A 15,514-nucleotide genomic window follows, 5' to 3' on the forward strand; every position below is an offset into this window, starting at 1 on the left:
GGAAATACTAGAGAACACCTGTGCTCCGGTTTCCGGTGCTCGGCCGGGACAAGATGGCGACGCCGGAGTTGTTGCTGGATTCCAGCATTCGGCTGTGGGTGGTGTTGCCCATTGTCTTCATCACCTTCTTCAGTGGTCTCCTCCGCCACCATGTCACCCGTCTGCTCCAGGGAGAGAAGAAGACCGAGCTGGAGCCGCTCAGCGACAGGTGGGGGCCTGAGGTGTCACATATGTTCTCTCCCAGGCCATGTGTGCTCCCCTCAGCTGACTAGAGAGGTGGCTGGAAGGCCCTGAGCTGGCGTCTCTTGCCATATGTGGCCCCTGGAGTGTGTACCCTGGGCCCCTGAGGGATGAGGACTGCCCTGCTTCTGATCCTTGTGTAGAATGTGTGCCAGAGTAGAGGAGAAATCACAGTCCCTGAACTGTCGAGGCCATAGAGGAGACACTCAGAGACTGCAGACTGCCTGGGTAAGATGACCAGAGACTGCGGACGCGCTGCGGGAGAGGGTCAGAGACTGCGGACGCTCTGCGGGAGAGGGTCAGAGACTGCGGACGCTCTGCGGGAGAGGGTCAGAGACTGCGGACGCTCTGCGGGAGAGGGTCAGAGACTGCGGACGCTCTGCGGGAGAGGGTCAGAGACTGCGGACGCGCTGCGGGAGAGGGTCAGAGACTGCGGACGCGCTGCGGGAGAGGGTCAGAGACTGCGGACGCGCTGCGGGAGAGGGTCAGAGACTGCGGACGCGCTGCGGGAGAGGGTCAGAGACTGCGGACGCGCTGCGGGAGAGGGTCAGAGACTGCAGGAGAGGGTCAGAGACTGCGGACGAGGGTCAGAGACTGCGGACGAGGGTCAGAGACTGCGGACGAGGGTCAGAGACTGCGGACTGCCTGGATGAGAGGGTCAGAGACTGCGGACTGCCTGGATGAGAGGGTCAGAGACTGCGGACTGCCTGGATGAGAGGGTCAGAGACTGCGGGACGGGGTCAGAGACTGCGGGACGCACTGCGGGAGAGGGTCAGAGACTGCGGGAGAGGGTCAGAGACTGCGGGACGCACTGCGGGAGAGGGTCAGAGACTGCGGGACGCACTGCGGGAGAGGGTCAGAGACTGCGGGACGCACTGCGGGAGAGGGTCAGAGACTGCGGGACGCACTGCGGGAGAGGGTCAGAGACTGCGGGACGCACTGCGGGAGAGGGTCAGAGACTGCGGGACGCACTGCGGGAGAGGGTCAGCGACTGCGGGACGCACTGCGGGAGAGGGTCAGCGACTGCGGACTGCCTGGATAAGATGACCAGAGACTGCGGACGCCCTGCGGGAGAGGGTGGGAGACTGCGGACGCCCTGCGGGAGAGGGTGGGAGACTGCGGACGCCCTGCGGGAGACTGCGGACGCCCTGCGGGAGAGGGGGGAGACTGCGGACGCCCTGCGGGAGAGGGGGGAGACTGCGGACGCCCTGCGGGAGAGGGGGGAGACTGCGGACGCACTTCGGGAGAGGGGGGAGACTGCGGGCGTACGACACGGAAGGGTGGGAGACTGCGGGCGTACGACACGGAAGGGTGGGAGACTGCGGGCGTACGACACGGAAGGGTGGGAGACTGCGGGCGTACGACACGGAAGGGTGGGAGACTGCGGGCGTACGACACGGAAGGGTGGGAGACTGCGGGCGTACGACACGGAAGGGTGGGAGACTGCGGATGTCCTGTATAAGACGACCAGAGACTGAGGACATACTACAGATATGTTGGGTACTGGAGACATGCTCCAGGAGATGATGGAGAAACTGTGTCTGCGCTCCAGGGGGCAGAGAGAGACTGCAGGTGCGCTCCATGAGATGGTGGGAGACTGCGGACATGCTCCTTGGGGTGTGTGTTGACTGTGGACGCTCTCCAAGAGACAGCAGCAGACTGCGGATGCGCTTTGGCAGACTGGAGACACACTCTGGGAGATGGCGAAAGACTGCAGATGCGCTCTGGGTAACTGCAGAGAATCTGTAAAAGATGACCAGAGACTGTGGACATGCTACAGGAGACAGTGGGAGAATGTGGCCGCACTGCCAGAGACAGTCAAACTGAGGACGTGCTACATAGGACTGATAGAGATCAGTCATTACAGCCCCTTTACAAATCCATTCTCTTTCAGCAGTACTGACTGTTGAGCTCTGCACATCTACCATAGTTTCTTAGGTTTGGCTTTATGGGCCTACACTGTAATAACTTTTATAATATTTTTGTTTATGTGGCCCCTGGGCTGCCAATGATGCACCTATCATCATCTACTATCCCTGGGTGGACACAGTTGCCGTACCTCCACATTTACTAGCCCAAATTCATTGGACTATTTCTCCCTCACCACTTGTCGGTGACAACTGTAAAATGTTTGATTTCCCATCACTTTCTTTCTTGTTGATAATTAGAGAGTGTGAATTGGCCCAGCAGGGACACAATCAGCAATTTAAACCCGATCCAAGTTCTAACTCTTCTGCACACTGGTGTAAACTAAAAACAGTTTAGCTTTAGAAGTAAAGTTATGAAACTTCCTGCCTCTCAGTCTGGGTCCTGTTCCGGCATCTTCTCCCCGAGTGCCGATATTGTGGCATTGATTGGCTGTCTTGGGATGATGTAAACCCTGCGTTGCACCGACACAGAGCTGTAAGTGGAGCTGTAAGTGGAGCTGTGCATGCGCGGCTCCGTTAACATGTTGTATAAGACTGAGCAGGCAGGTAGGTGTTTTTGTCTCTGCTGCTATAATAGCCAGCCTGCTCACAGTCTATTGATAGATGACTCCACTTCAGCTTCAGTGCTAATTTTGTGAGCGCTGAATATGTCTTTTATAAATATCTTTTAAAAACTGAAAAACAACTGCTAGAACCTACCGTATTTTTCGCCGTATAAGACGCACTTTTTCTTCCCCAAAACTGGGGGGGAAATGTCAGTGCGTCTTATAAGGCGAATATGGAGCGGCCAGACCGGTATTTCCACCGCGGCCGTGTCAGAATACCGGGCCGGCCGCTCAGCTCTGCAGCGGGACCTTACCTGTTCCTCTATCCAGCAGCGCGCTGTCTTCCCGGCTTCTGTAGTGTGGGCACTGGGCATGACAGCCGGGTGCTAAGTGCGCATGCGCAAGAAGCGGTGCTTTTTGTGAATGGTAAGGCGGTACCTGGGACACATGACAGATCCCAGAAGCCGCCGGACCAATCACAAAGCGCAAGTGCTTCTCGCTCATGTGCACTGGGCACCCGGCTGTCATGCCGAGCGCCATTACAGAAGCCGGGAAGACAGCGCGCGGCTGGATCGAGGAACAGGTAAGATCAAACAAAAACTCTGCAGAAGTAAGAGCGGGTACCTGTCAAATTCAGGTACCCGCTCCCCACCTCCCCAAAGGTCAGCAGTCATCTGTACTGTCCGCAGTCTCTGGTCATCCCTGTGCTGTCCGCAGTCTCTGGTCATCCCTGTGCTGTCCGCAGTCTCTGGTCATCCCTGTGCTGTCCGCAGTCTCTGGTCATCCCTGTGCTGTCCGCAGTCTCTGGTCATCCCTGTGCTGTCCGCAGTCTCTGGTCATCCCTGTGCTGTCCGCAGTCTCTGGTCATCCCTGTGCTGTCCGCAGTCTCTGGTCATCCCTGTGCTGTCCGCAGTCTCTGGTCATCCCTGTGCTGTCCGCAGTCTCTGGTCATCCCTGTGCTGTCCGCAGTCTCTGGTCATCCCTGTGCTGTCCGCAGTCTCTGGTCATCCCTGTGCTGTCCGCAGTCTCTGGTCATCCCTGTGCTGTCCGCAGTCTCTGGTCATCTCCTGTACTGTGTCTGCAGTCCATTAGTTCAGAATTTTTTTTTCCTGTTTTCTGCCTCTAAAACCTAGGTGCGTCTTATGGTCAGGTGCGTCTTATACGGCGAAAAATACGGTAGATAGTATAACAGCGGACTTTAATAGCACTATGAGACCACTCTTTGGTTCATTAAGTCCACTTCAATACCGAGCACTTTTTACCCTCTTCCTGTCCAGGCCAATTTTCAGGTTTCAGCGCTCTCACACTTTGAATGACAATTGCGCGGTCATGCAACACTGTACCCAAACTAAAATGTTATAATTTTTTCACACAACTAGAGCTTTCTTTTGGTGGTATTGCAGTACAGCGTCAGCATATAACTGGTGTGGCGGTGATCAGGGACACTGACTGGTGACAGTATGAAAAAAAAAAAAATGTTTTATTACATTTTTCTCTTTATAAGATTTTTTTTCATATTTCACTATGATCAAAGTAGTATAATGTTACCATTGGATAGAGAGAAAACAGGATAGAGAGGCTGATTTCCCTGAGGCTGCACCCCTGAAGCATTTCCTTTGGTTGTCGCTGTCCTGGTACCCTTGGCTTCCATTTTGGCTGTGCATATCCTGAGGCGTTGGAGAGTACATACGATATAATGTTACCATTGTACTACTTTGGGGAAGTGATCAGTATTTTTTTTTTATTTTTACACAATTTGATTGCTTATAGGAAAGAATTCCTGCTATAAGCAAGCATTTAACTGAATTAAATCGATTCATTCAGGTTTTTTATTTGTTGTAATTAGCTGTGATTGGCCACGGCATAACACAGATGGGCTGTGATTGGCCCAGGCTGTGCATGTGATCGCTGTGACCATTCACAGACACACTTGCATACGATGGGAGGCATGAAAGGAAGCCATCCATTGTATACAACGGTCATGTGACCTGCTATGATTGGTCACAGCAGGTCACATGGTACTGGCAACAGGGTCGGTACACAGATCTGTCATCGGTCGTGTCCGAGGTACACAGCTGGTGACAGATCTCGCGACAGCACGGCCCTGCGGGCACGCTTAAAGCGCGATCCGGAAAGGACGTCATATGACGCCCTCCCGGAGGGACGAAGTGTTCGCCCGGCCTTCATTTGACCATAGGCCGGGCGGCAAGTGGTTAAAAAAATATATTTTATTCTACATAGATGTAAAACAATTTAGAGTACATTGAGAAATTTCGTACATTAAAACCAGGGGAGATTGAAAGGAAGATTCCCCCCCCACCCCAAATACATAACCTTCTCTTTTCAGTTAATTGTATAGCCACATAGATTGTGTTAATAGCTTGTCCAGCTTCAACGGTCAACATGTTTCGCATATATCTTCCTCAGGACCGTATGTTAAGGGAGGTACAGCACTAACATTATAAAATAACATACATTAGGACATATCACTAGAAAATCAAGAACTATACAGTAAAACCTAAACTAGGCAAAAATAGCACATATATAGGCTCATGTTAATAGGGCGTACTGCAGAGGGACCCAAATGCAAGGTCTGGCAGGTGAACATAGGAGATCCAGAAAGAACCACTCTCTGGGGGACACATTTGCAATAATATAAGCGATCATCAATAATTATCTTTGTAGAATTTAAGTTATTCTTCTCTACATAGATTGTATCAAAGAAAATAGCACACATACTGTGCATACCTACATAAATGGCCTTGTGTACAAGAGAGAGGAGAATTCTCAGCCTAGTTTAGGTTTTACCGTATGGTTCTTTATTTTCTAGTGATATTTGTACTAATGTTTATTTTATAAATGTTAGTGCTGTACCTCCCTTACGTATGGTCCTGAAGAAGCTATATGCGAAACGCGCCGACTGTTGAAGCTCGACAAGCTATTAACACAATCTATGTGGCTATACAATTAACTGAAAAGAGGAGGTTATGTATTTTTTGGGGGATCTTCTTTTCAATCTCCCCTGGTTTTAATGTACGAAATGTCTCAATGTAGTCTAATTTGTTTTACATCTATGTAGAAACAAAGCATGTAGTTCCTATAAAGTCTGCTAATATACTGTCTAGGTTCTACCAGTTGTTTTTTTGTAATTTCAATTGGATGTGGCACATTGAAAGCTCTCAATATTCTTTTAAAAACCGTTTGACTTTTTTTTTCTTTCACTCCTCGTTATGTGTTTCATTTTTCAGTCAGGTGCTGATAAGAAGCCGCATCCTCCGGGAAAATGGCAAATACATCCCTCGACAGGTCAGTTTTTAACTAACACTACGCAATGCCACATGTGTAAACAATTGCTTCTTCATTTTGTGGGCTGAAGGGAAAGATTATCCACTTTCCCTGGCTATGTAGCTGATATGGCTTCACAGACAACCAGCGGGTTGAATGAAAAAAACCTCTCAGATCCACACAAGCGATGTGGATGCAGGGATCTCTCCTGCTGCACTATTGCATTCTGACTGCAGGGGCTCCTTCCCCTACCAGAATACACTAATCGGTGCTGCAGCCATTGTCTGCAAGTGCTGATTAAATGCTGGTTTTCCAGCAGGATCATTTGGCAGAAGTAATGCAGGCTATACATGGGTTGAAGTTCGAACAAATTTTTAGAAAATCAGAATTTTCGTGCATTTTGTAATCCGATGGTGCCACTATTGATTTCGAAATTCGGCCAACCAAGGCTTCAGGCTCACCTCCTACCTACTACAGAAAAGAATTTTCGTGGCCAAGAATTTTCTTTTCTTTCCAGGTCACATCTCATGCTAATTTCTTTTTCGTTTATATTTCCTGTACGATTCTCCAATCATTGATTCATTTTTTTAAAACATTTCCAACATACCCGATCACTCAAATTCGATTGTCACATGAAAATTGTCCGTTTCTGTGACCCACTAATGGTGCGACATTCGAACGAACATTAAAGGTTTTCGAAGGAAAATTCTTTCGGAATTCGACTCGTGTATGGCCGGCTTTAGTCATTAGACTGGATTCTGTTGAACAGAGCGGTACACACACAGAAATTTGGCCGGTTCCTGCTGAAGTGGCTGGTGTTCAGTCCATGTGTACCAGCCTTTAGTCTCAAACTGTCAAGCCATCTTGTGTCATCTGCCCGTTTCTCATCCTCAGCCAATCAGAGGCAGCTTTGTATTCTTTTATAGAACACAAAGCTCCCTGTGAAAGCCTGAGCACAGCTTAGCCTGCCACAACTTTGTTGCAAGTTTGGGATGGGAAGTTCCATCCTGCTGCTAGAACACAGCACTGTATGTAGCTGAGGCCACTGCATCTCTTAGTGAAGGTAGTAGTTCATTTGGACCAGCTTGGTCCAAATTAACTATTTAAATTTCACTAAGAGCTAGAGATCAGCTTTAACTGGAGATGTATATTAATATGTAGAATTGTCTGTGGGTGTACCTTGTTGGGGCTCCCCCCTCTTATTTTTACTGAAACTCTATAATAAAAGAGTAGTCTGAGCCTCTATAGACTACCATTCTATGGTGTCGCCTTTTGCCTGTCCTTCAATACTCCCTTACCAACCCCCACCCATCTTACAGAAAAGGTACTGCCATTGCAAGCCCCCAATAAAAATATGTGAATTTGTACATGTAGCTACAACAAGCTGTCTATGTCAATAACCTGTTTGGAATTCTCTCCACAGTCTTTTCTCATGAGGAAGTTCTATTTTAATGATGGTGAAACTGGCTTTTTTAAGAAAACCAAAAGGAAAGTAACTCCCAAGAACCCAATGACTGGTAATTATCTAGGCACACTTACCTCTTTTGAGAATGTATGGGAATGGATCTAGGATAAGATTGCCCAAGGTATCTAATCAGATGTTTTAATACCTTCACTGGAATCTGTGCTTTGACCATACAGGGCATAGGAGGTTTCATTTTTTTTTAATCTTCTTTGACGGTGTGGCAAAAAAAAAAACGGAATGAGTATATCTACAAAGAATGCCAGGTATTAAAATGAACTTGTTTCTTTGCCCTTTCCAATATGACCGTTCTCTCTCTACAGATCCCACCATGATGACTGAAATGATGAAAGGTAATCTGACCAATGTTTTACCCATGATCCTCATTGGGGGCTGGATCAACTGGGCTTTCTCTGGTTTTCTTACAAGTAAGTACTATTTGTGTTTTCCTACAAAAAGCAGTGTTATGATAACCAAATAGCAACCGCATTTTCTGAAGTCATATCAGTGATTTTTGAATTCTAATTTGGCTCACTGTATTTTAGTCCATTGTGTAGGCTTTACCAAGGAAGACCTTTTACAAGTTTTTTTTTTTTTTTTTTTAGCCAAAGTTCCATTTCCCTTAACCCTACGATTCAAGCCAATGTTACAGCGTGGGATTGAGCTGGTCTCCCTGGATGCTTCATGGTAAAAGCAGACACGTTATATTATCTCAATTTTTTCCATCATCGCATTGGGGGGTCTGACCTGTATTTTGCTTGTAGGGTGAGTTCTGCATCCTGGTATTTCCTCAATGTATTTGGTTTGCGAAGTATGTACACACTCATTTTGGGACAGGACAATGGTGAGTAGAGGATGCTGAGGCAGGTAAATAACAGCTTTGTTGACCAAATTAAAATGTATTTTGCTAACTAAAAGAAATAAGTGGGTGGACGGTTATAAATCCCAAAAATAAATATTTATTCAAATGAATATGTAAATCTATAGATAGTAGTAATACTTTCCATGAACCTTTTGTTTTAGTGACTGGTTCAAATTTAACCAGACAACTGAAAAGTGTCAACAATGCATGACCCTTACCCTTGGCTCTTGCTTTGTAACCACTTGCTTATGGGACATGCTTCAGGAACAGCTGTACAACACTACATTATATTTGACAGGTATAGGTTCTTGTAACCCATGTATCGGGTCACATAAACCAAACTCTGAATCAGTGCCAGGAAAGTTGAGTTTTTTGGGTCTAGGTATATAGCATGTTGAAAACTGCCTTTACAGTTCTGTTGTCATTGCAGCTGCTGATCAAAGTCGGATAATGCAAGACCAGATGACTGGAGCAGCCATGGCTGTGCCACCTGATACTAATAAAGCTTTTAAAGTGAGTACCATCAGTTTGAACTTGTGTAGTGAAACTCCAGTTTTGTTGAGAGGAAAAAAAAAATGAACACGCTTTTAGCTTCTGTTTCTTAGGTACTTAGACCCATTCAATTACCTTGCTCAGACTTTAAGGGTACAACCTATTAGGGTACTGAAAAATACTCCAGAGTGCTTATATGAATACTGTGATTGCTGACATTTCTTTTCAGAAAATACTAGTTGCCTGGGCTTCATGTTAGAGTCATCTTAGTAAATAGATGGGATAGTGTGTATATGCAGTTAGATCCATATATATTTGGACACAGGCACAATTTTCATACTTTTTGGCTCTATATGCCACCATAATAAATTAAAACAAAACAATCCAAATGAATTTGAAGTGCAGACTAAATATGTAAATATCAAGTACAAATTTTAGAAACTGCAACCATTTTTATACACAGTCCCTCCATTTTCAGGGGCTCAAATGTAATTGGACAAATGAATATAATCATAGATAAAACGTTCATTTTTAATATTTGTTGAGAAGCCTTTACTGGCAATGACTGCCTGAAATCTGGAACCCATGGACATTACCAAATACTGGGTTTCCTCCTTTCTGATGCTTTGCCAGGCTCTAACTGCAGCTGTCTTCAATTGTTCTTTGTTTGTGGGTCTTTTTGCCTTTAGTAAGTGAAATGCATGCTCAGTTGGGTTCAGATCAGGTGATTGACTCGGCCTTTGAAGAATATTCTACTTCTTTTCCTTCAAAATCTCCTGGGTTCCTTTTGCAGTGGGTTTTGGGTCATTGTCCATCTGTAATGTGAAGCGCCGTCCAATCAACTTTGCTGCATTTGGCTGAATCTGGGCTGACAGTATCTCTCTAAACATATATATATAAAAATGCAGCGCTGTAAATGATCAAATCATGCAAATCAACACAATAATAGTCCTGAAAAGGTGCTCAATAATTCCCAGTGCCAATGGAAAGAATGCAAACTAACCAGAAACACATTTAAAATACGCATGTGTGTAAGAAATCCTGGAGATTCCCCTCTCTCCCTCTGGTCAGAAAATGGATATGTGCTGAAATGGATGACGACGACGCCCTCTTGTAGGAAAACTAAATCCTGCAGGATTTCCTTACACACATGCGTATTTTAAATGTGTTTCTGGTTAGTTTGCATTCTTTCCATTGGCACTGGGAATTATTGAGCACCTTTTCAGGACTATTATTGTGTTGATTTGCATGATTTGATCATTTACAGCGCTGCATTTTTATATATATATGTTTTACTGAGGATTTTTACATGCGTTTATCCTGGATGTTCAGCTGCTGTTTCTTTGAGAGCGCTCACTGTGTGGCCTTTACCTATACAGTATCTCTATCTAAACACTGCAGAATTCATCCGGCTGCTTCTATCTTCTGTCACATCATCAATAAACAGCAATGACTCGGTGCCACTGGAAGCCATGCATGCCCCTGCCATCACACTGCCTCCACCATGTTTTACAGAAGACGTTGTGTGCTTTGGATCATGAGCTGTTCCAAGCTTTCTCCACACTGTTTTCTTCCCATCATTCTGGTACAGATTAATCTTAGTTTCATCCATCCAAAGAATGCTTTTCCAGAACTGGTCTGGCGTTTTTAGATGTTTTTGGCAAAGTCTAATCTGGCTTTTCTGTTCTTCAGGCTAATGAATGGTTTGCACCTTGTGGTGAACCCTCTGTATTTGCTCTCGTGAAGTCTTCTCTTGATTGTAGACTTTGGCAATGATATGCCCACCTCCTGGAGAGTGTCCTTCACTTGTTTGGATCTTGTGAATGGGTTTTTCTTTACCATAGAGATGATTCTGCGATCATCCACCACTGTTGTCTTCTGTGGACGTCCATACCTTTTTATGTTGCTGAGCTCACCAGCACTCTTCTTTCCTCAGAATGTGCCAAACTGTTGATTTAGCCACTCATAATGTTGCTGCTATCTCTCTGATGGAATTAATTTTTTAAGCCTTAAATGGTCTGTTTCACTTGCACGCATTATGTCGGTTCACAGTTACAGATTCCAAATGCAAATACAACACTTAGAATCAACTCCAGACCTTTTACCTGCTTAATTGATGAAGAAATAATGGAGTAGCCCACACCTGGCAATGAAACAGCTTTTGATTCAATTGTCCAATTACTTTTGGTCCCTTGAAAAAGGGGGGATGGCTACTCTTAAGAGCTGTAATTCCTAAACCCTTCCTCCTATTTGGATATACACCCCCTCGAATTAAACCTGAGTGTGCACTTTCAGCCCATATCCATTATATGACCATAGCTTGAATATGTTTTGGTAAATACCTGAAAAAAACTAAAATTGTGCCTGTGTCCAAATATATATGGACCTAACTGTGTGTGTATATTTTTTTTTCTTCTAAACAGTTCTTCAGTTGCTTCCTGGTTTGTGGCCTAGGCCAAAATGTTACACGTCATATGTGAATCTTCATGGGCATCCTGCACATGTGCCATGCCCCAAACAGGCACAATAAATGATCTGGGAATAGCATTCTTGCTATGATCAGCTCAGTCGTGTAGCAATACAAGAGCAATGCTGTATGCCCAGTACACTATGTAGTACACATATGGCCTGTATATTACCAAAGATGAAAGACTAACCGTTGGAAAGCTAGAGCTGGCGATATCTGAACCTTACCCTATGTTTGTGCAGGCTTCTGACAAAACAAAAAAATCAGAGAGTAAAGCTGGTTACACATTATACAATTTCCTTTACATTTACCAAAACCATATGAGGCCAAACCTAAACACTTTCGAATTGCATAGCCTTGCACTACATAGTTGAAGGTAAATCTAAAGGAAATTGAACAAGAAGACTGTATAATGTGTAGCCAGCTGTAGACGCACGGGGGTTGATTTACTAAAACTGGAGAGTGCAAAATCTGGTGCAGCTGTTCATGGTAGCCAATCAGCTTGTTCAATTAAGCTTTGACAAAACAACCTGGAAGCGCATTGGTTTCTATACAGAGCTTAACCAGATTTTGCACTCTCCAGATTTAGTAAATTAACCCCAGAGTATTAGATTTGTTTTTCTTATGTTTGGCTACAACACATCTTCAGTAACACAGTATTCTACAGCTGAAGCTAGCTACAGAATCTTACTTCTGTTATAACTGAACTAATGCCTTGAGGCTGCAAAGAGAAATACTGTAGCCAAAGTCAGATTTGTGTGACATGTCCCTAAGATCTACCCTTGCCATCTTTACTAGGGAATTGTGAACAGCTGCAGACTGAAATAGTAAGACGTGTGTAGGACTTATTTTCTGTATCATTTTGTTTAATATACAACTCTACTTACAGGCTGAATGGGAAGCCATGGAGATAACAGAGCATCTGTGGGCCTTAGAGAATGTGGAGGAAGAGCTGATTTCTAAGGACTTGGCCTTGGACTACAGCCAGTGATCACTTTGCACAGCCAAAAGAGATTCTTTATCCAGAGTATTTTTCTTACGGACTAGTGCCATAAGCTAATAAATAATATTTTATAAGCAACGAGCCACTGTTTTTTGTTCCAAAGCAATCTTACTATTAAATATTTTACAGCACATTCACAGAAACAGGCCTTGGGCTGTGTGCCATTTTGAAGATAACCTTTTCTACTCCTTCTGGGGAAGGTATATAGCTTTATCTCTCTGGTGCTTGTAGTTACCTTCTGTCGGCTTCCCCCTCCCTCCAAAAAAAATCCTAATTCTAGGTATAGGAGATAGCATGTGGCTCAAACCCCTGCCTCCCAAAATGCAGCACTGGATGCCTCAGCATTATTAAATGGGGCAAGAACAGACTCCCTTTCACTCGTATACTGTGCCCTGGAACATACACAGTGATTTTGGAAGGCTTTAAAAGGTGAGTGGAGGAACAAGTGTAAAGTAAGCGCCAGCACCGATAGGGTCCCGTGATGTAGTGATCTTGTCACTTTCCCTTAATAGGCAAATATGGTTCACTGTGAATGGACTTTGCATCAACCTGCAAGGTCTGCTTATTCTTTAATGACACACTTCCATGTAAATGAAACATTGATATATGAAAGGTAAATCAGCTGTTCACTTTCCAAGGGTAGCTTGCCCAGAGCTTAGTAAAAGAGGTGAAGCTCTGTAAACTTCCATCATCTAATCGGGTGCTAGCAAAAATGCTGTTTTTTTTTTTTTCCTTTGCACATGGTTGGATATTGTTTGCAAAGTTACACCACAATATTCGCTAAGCTGCGGGGCAACTTCCCTTGCAAAATAAATTAAAGGGCATATTTACCTTTAGTAAATTAACCCAATTTGTAGAGAAAAAAAACTGAATTTTGACTTACCCGTAAATTCTATTTCTCAAAGTACAGTACATTACCCACAAGCCTACAGGGCACTTATACCCTCTTCCTGCCCAGGCTAATTTCCAGTTTTCAGCACTGTTGCACTTTGAATGACAATTGCGCGGTCATGCAACACTGTACCCATATGAAATTTTTATCATTTTTTTTGTGACAGCTTTGTTTTGGTGGTATTTAATCAACTCGGTTTTTTATTTTTTCTTAAACAAACCAAAAACCACTGAAAATTTTGAAAAAAAGTTTCTTAGTTTTTGTTATTTACAAAATTTTAGAAGTGATTTTTCTCCTTCACTGATGTGCGCTAATGAGGCTGCAGTGATGGGCACTGATGAGGAGGCACTGGTAGGTGGCACTGATGGACATTGACACCCATCAGTGCCAGTCAGTGATGCCTGACACTGAAAGGCAGCTCAGATGGGCACTGATATGAGGCACTGACACAAGGCACTGATGGGGCTACACTGGTCATCAGTGCCCTGATGATCAGTGTACATGTCCCCTCCGGGGAAAGCCGATTACCGGCTCTCCTCTCCAGCTGTCAGCATGACAGCTCGAGAGGAGAGAAATGCCGATAACCGGCATTTCCGTGTTTACATGTGATCAGCTGTGATTAGACACAGCTGATCACATGACTGAGCCGACATCTTCGGCTCTTTCTGTGAGCAGTGATCCACTGTGAGGGACACAGCGCACTGCCGATCGCCGCACTCCCTGATCTGCGCATGTGCGGTGAGAATGGGAGGACGTCACATGACGTCCTCACAGAATGAGAGAGCCACCTTGCGTCCGTCATATTACTATATGGCGGGCAGGAGGTGGTTAAAGACCAAAAGTACCAGATTCACAACCAAGGGAGACACAGGAGGTCGAAGTTGGGATGTAACACTAGCAACTTCTCATGCAAAAGACTTGACAAGAGAATATAAAGACGCCAAAGTCTTCATAAAGCAAAAACCTGTAGAGTATGCACAGCCAGATTCTGATCCAGACCAGAATGGAGGAAAGCCAGGATGGGAGGAAAAGAACATTTCCTTATAATAGTTCCAAGTGTGATGGTAGATTCAATGAGTAAGGTGGGAATGACAGTCAGATGCCCCTATCCTTTGGGACCAAGGTTTCAATAGCAATGCTCTTAAAGCCAAGGACTGAGAAGCAGGGTGCCTTGTAACAGGACGTTTGTAAGAGGCCAAGACTCATCCGCCAGAAGTCTCTCTACCAAACTCTCCTGGGGCAAAGAGGATCATCAGAATTCATTATTCCTCTATAGATGAGGGAAAATCTTCACTGGAGGGACTGTGAAATCCAGAGGATCTCTGGGCCTGGTCACAAAGCTGTCCAGTTTCAAAAATGGAGGCCTTCACATCCATATCCGGTGTTTCCCAATTTTGACAGAGCATCAGGAAAATTTTGTGGCAATGGAACCACTGCTAGGAGTCGGCGGAAATGGCTGGCAGAAGTGCATCGGCAAAAAAACATACATCATTCAAGCAGCAATGCCATGTGGGAAAAGTTAGCTACCAGCAATATAGTAGAAACATTTACAAAAAGGACAGAACACAATAAAGTGACTAACACCCCACATCTGAAAACAGGACCTGCTCGCAAACACAGGGAAACCCTGTCTTACCTTATCAATGCTGCAGGTTCTTGCAGGGGACTGAACATTACCTGTTATGGTGGACAGACCCTTGAAGGAAATGATGCAGCGCTGCTCCAAAGCTATAAATCACATCATATAACCTAATATATACATAATATAAAGTGACACAACGTGCAAAGAACATAAATGTGCCCCGATCCTCCTGGGATCTTCAAATGTCTAACCGTAACCTGATCCTCAACGGATCCAGAAGTGCACAAAGTGGATACTAAACCACCACAATGATGGTAATAGCAGAGATATGTGAACCAATACTAAAACGTATGGTACAAAAGTGAATAGATCCTGAGTGGAATCTGAAGTGATGGTGGATATAAAAGAATAAACTAGTCCTAATGGGGACTAATAAGTGATATGTCCAACAATTAGGACTCAAATCAAGGAAACTGCATAAACATGCAAGTGTATATCAAAAGTGCATAAACAATACATAAAAAATGAATGAACCCCAAACTCTACATAGTGTTTCCATAAACCAAATATATATCCAATGAACAATAAATATATACAATAGTGAAAATATCCATGTGACTATATCTGATAATGAACATGCAAAAAATGCATGACCCAAAGCAACAAATCTATGTGTGAAAAGTCCAAAAAAATGGTGCTGACAACACCATGTAATACAGAAAACAAAAAAACACTTGTGCCCGTGGATGTTGAATG

General features: G+C 44.7%; 1 protein-coding gene across 1 annotated transcript; it reads left to right on the forward strand.

Annotated features, from left to right (window-relative positions):
* The first annotated feature begins 4 nt into the window (after nucleotides 1-4).
* Nucleotides 5-12,362, forward strand: LOC149463589 (ER membrane protein complex subunit 3-like). The gene is made up of 8 exons (XM_089675171.1): nucleotides 5-208; nucleotides 5,962-6,019; nucleotides 7,422-7,515; nucleotides 7,784-7,888; nucleotides 8,066-8,147; nucleotides 8,225-8,304; nucleotides 8,753-8,835; nucleotides 12,171-12,362. The coding sequence occupies exons 1-8, from the start codon at nucleotides 54-56 to the stop codon at nucleotides 12,270-12,272; spliced, it is 759 nt and encodes a 252-aa protein (XP_089531297.1). The 5' UTR covers nucleotides 5-53; the 3' UTR covers nucleotides 12,273-12,362.
* Nucleotides 12,363-15,514: the final 3,152 nt, after the last annotated feature.

This window comes from Staurois parvus, unplaced genomic scaffold (genome assembly GCF_062004578.1).
Source record: "Staurois parvus isolate SC_StPar_1 unplaced genomic scaffold, SC_StPar_1.0 ptg000154l, whole genome shotgun sequence".
NCBI classification, from domain to species: Eukaryota; Metazoa; Chordata; class Amphibia; order Anura; family Ranidae; genus Staurois; species Staurois parvus.

Excerpts from the sequence above, each read along its gene's own strand:
- LOC149463589 (XM_089675171.1), top strand. The coding sequence starts at position 54 with ATGGCGACGCCGGAGTTGTTGCTGGATTCCAGCATTCGGCTGTGGGTG. Across the intron at positions 6,020-7,421 it reads GCAAATACATCCCTCGACAG|TCTTTTCTCATGAGGAAGTT; the intron begins GTCAGTTTTTAA and ends TTCTCTCCACAG. Across the intron at positions 8,305-8,752 it reads CATTTTGGGACAGGACAATG|CTGCTGATCAAAGTCGGATA; the intron begins GTGAGTAGAGGA and ends TTGTCATTGCAG.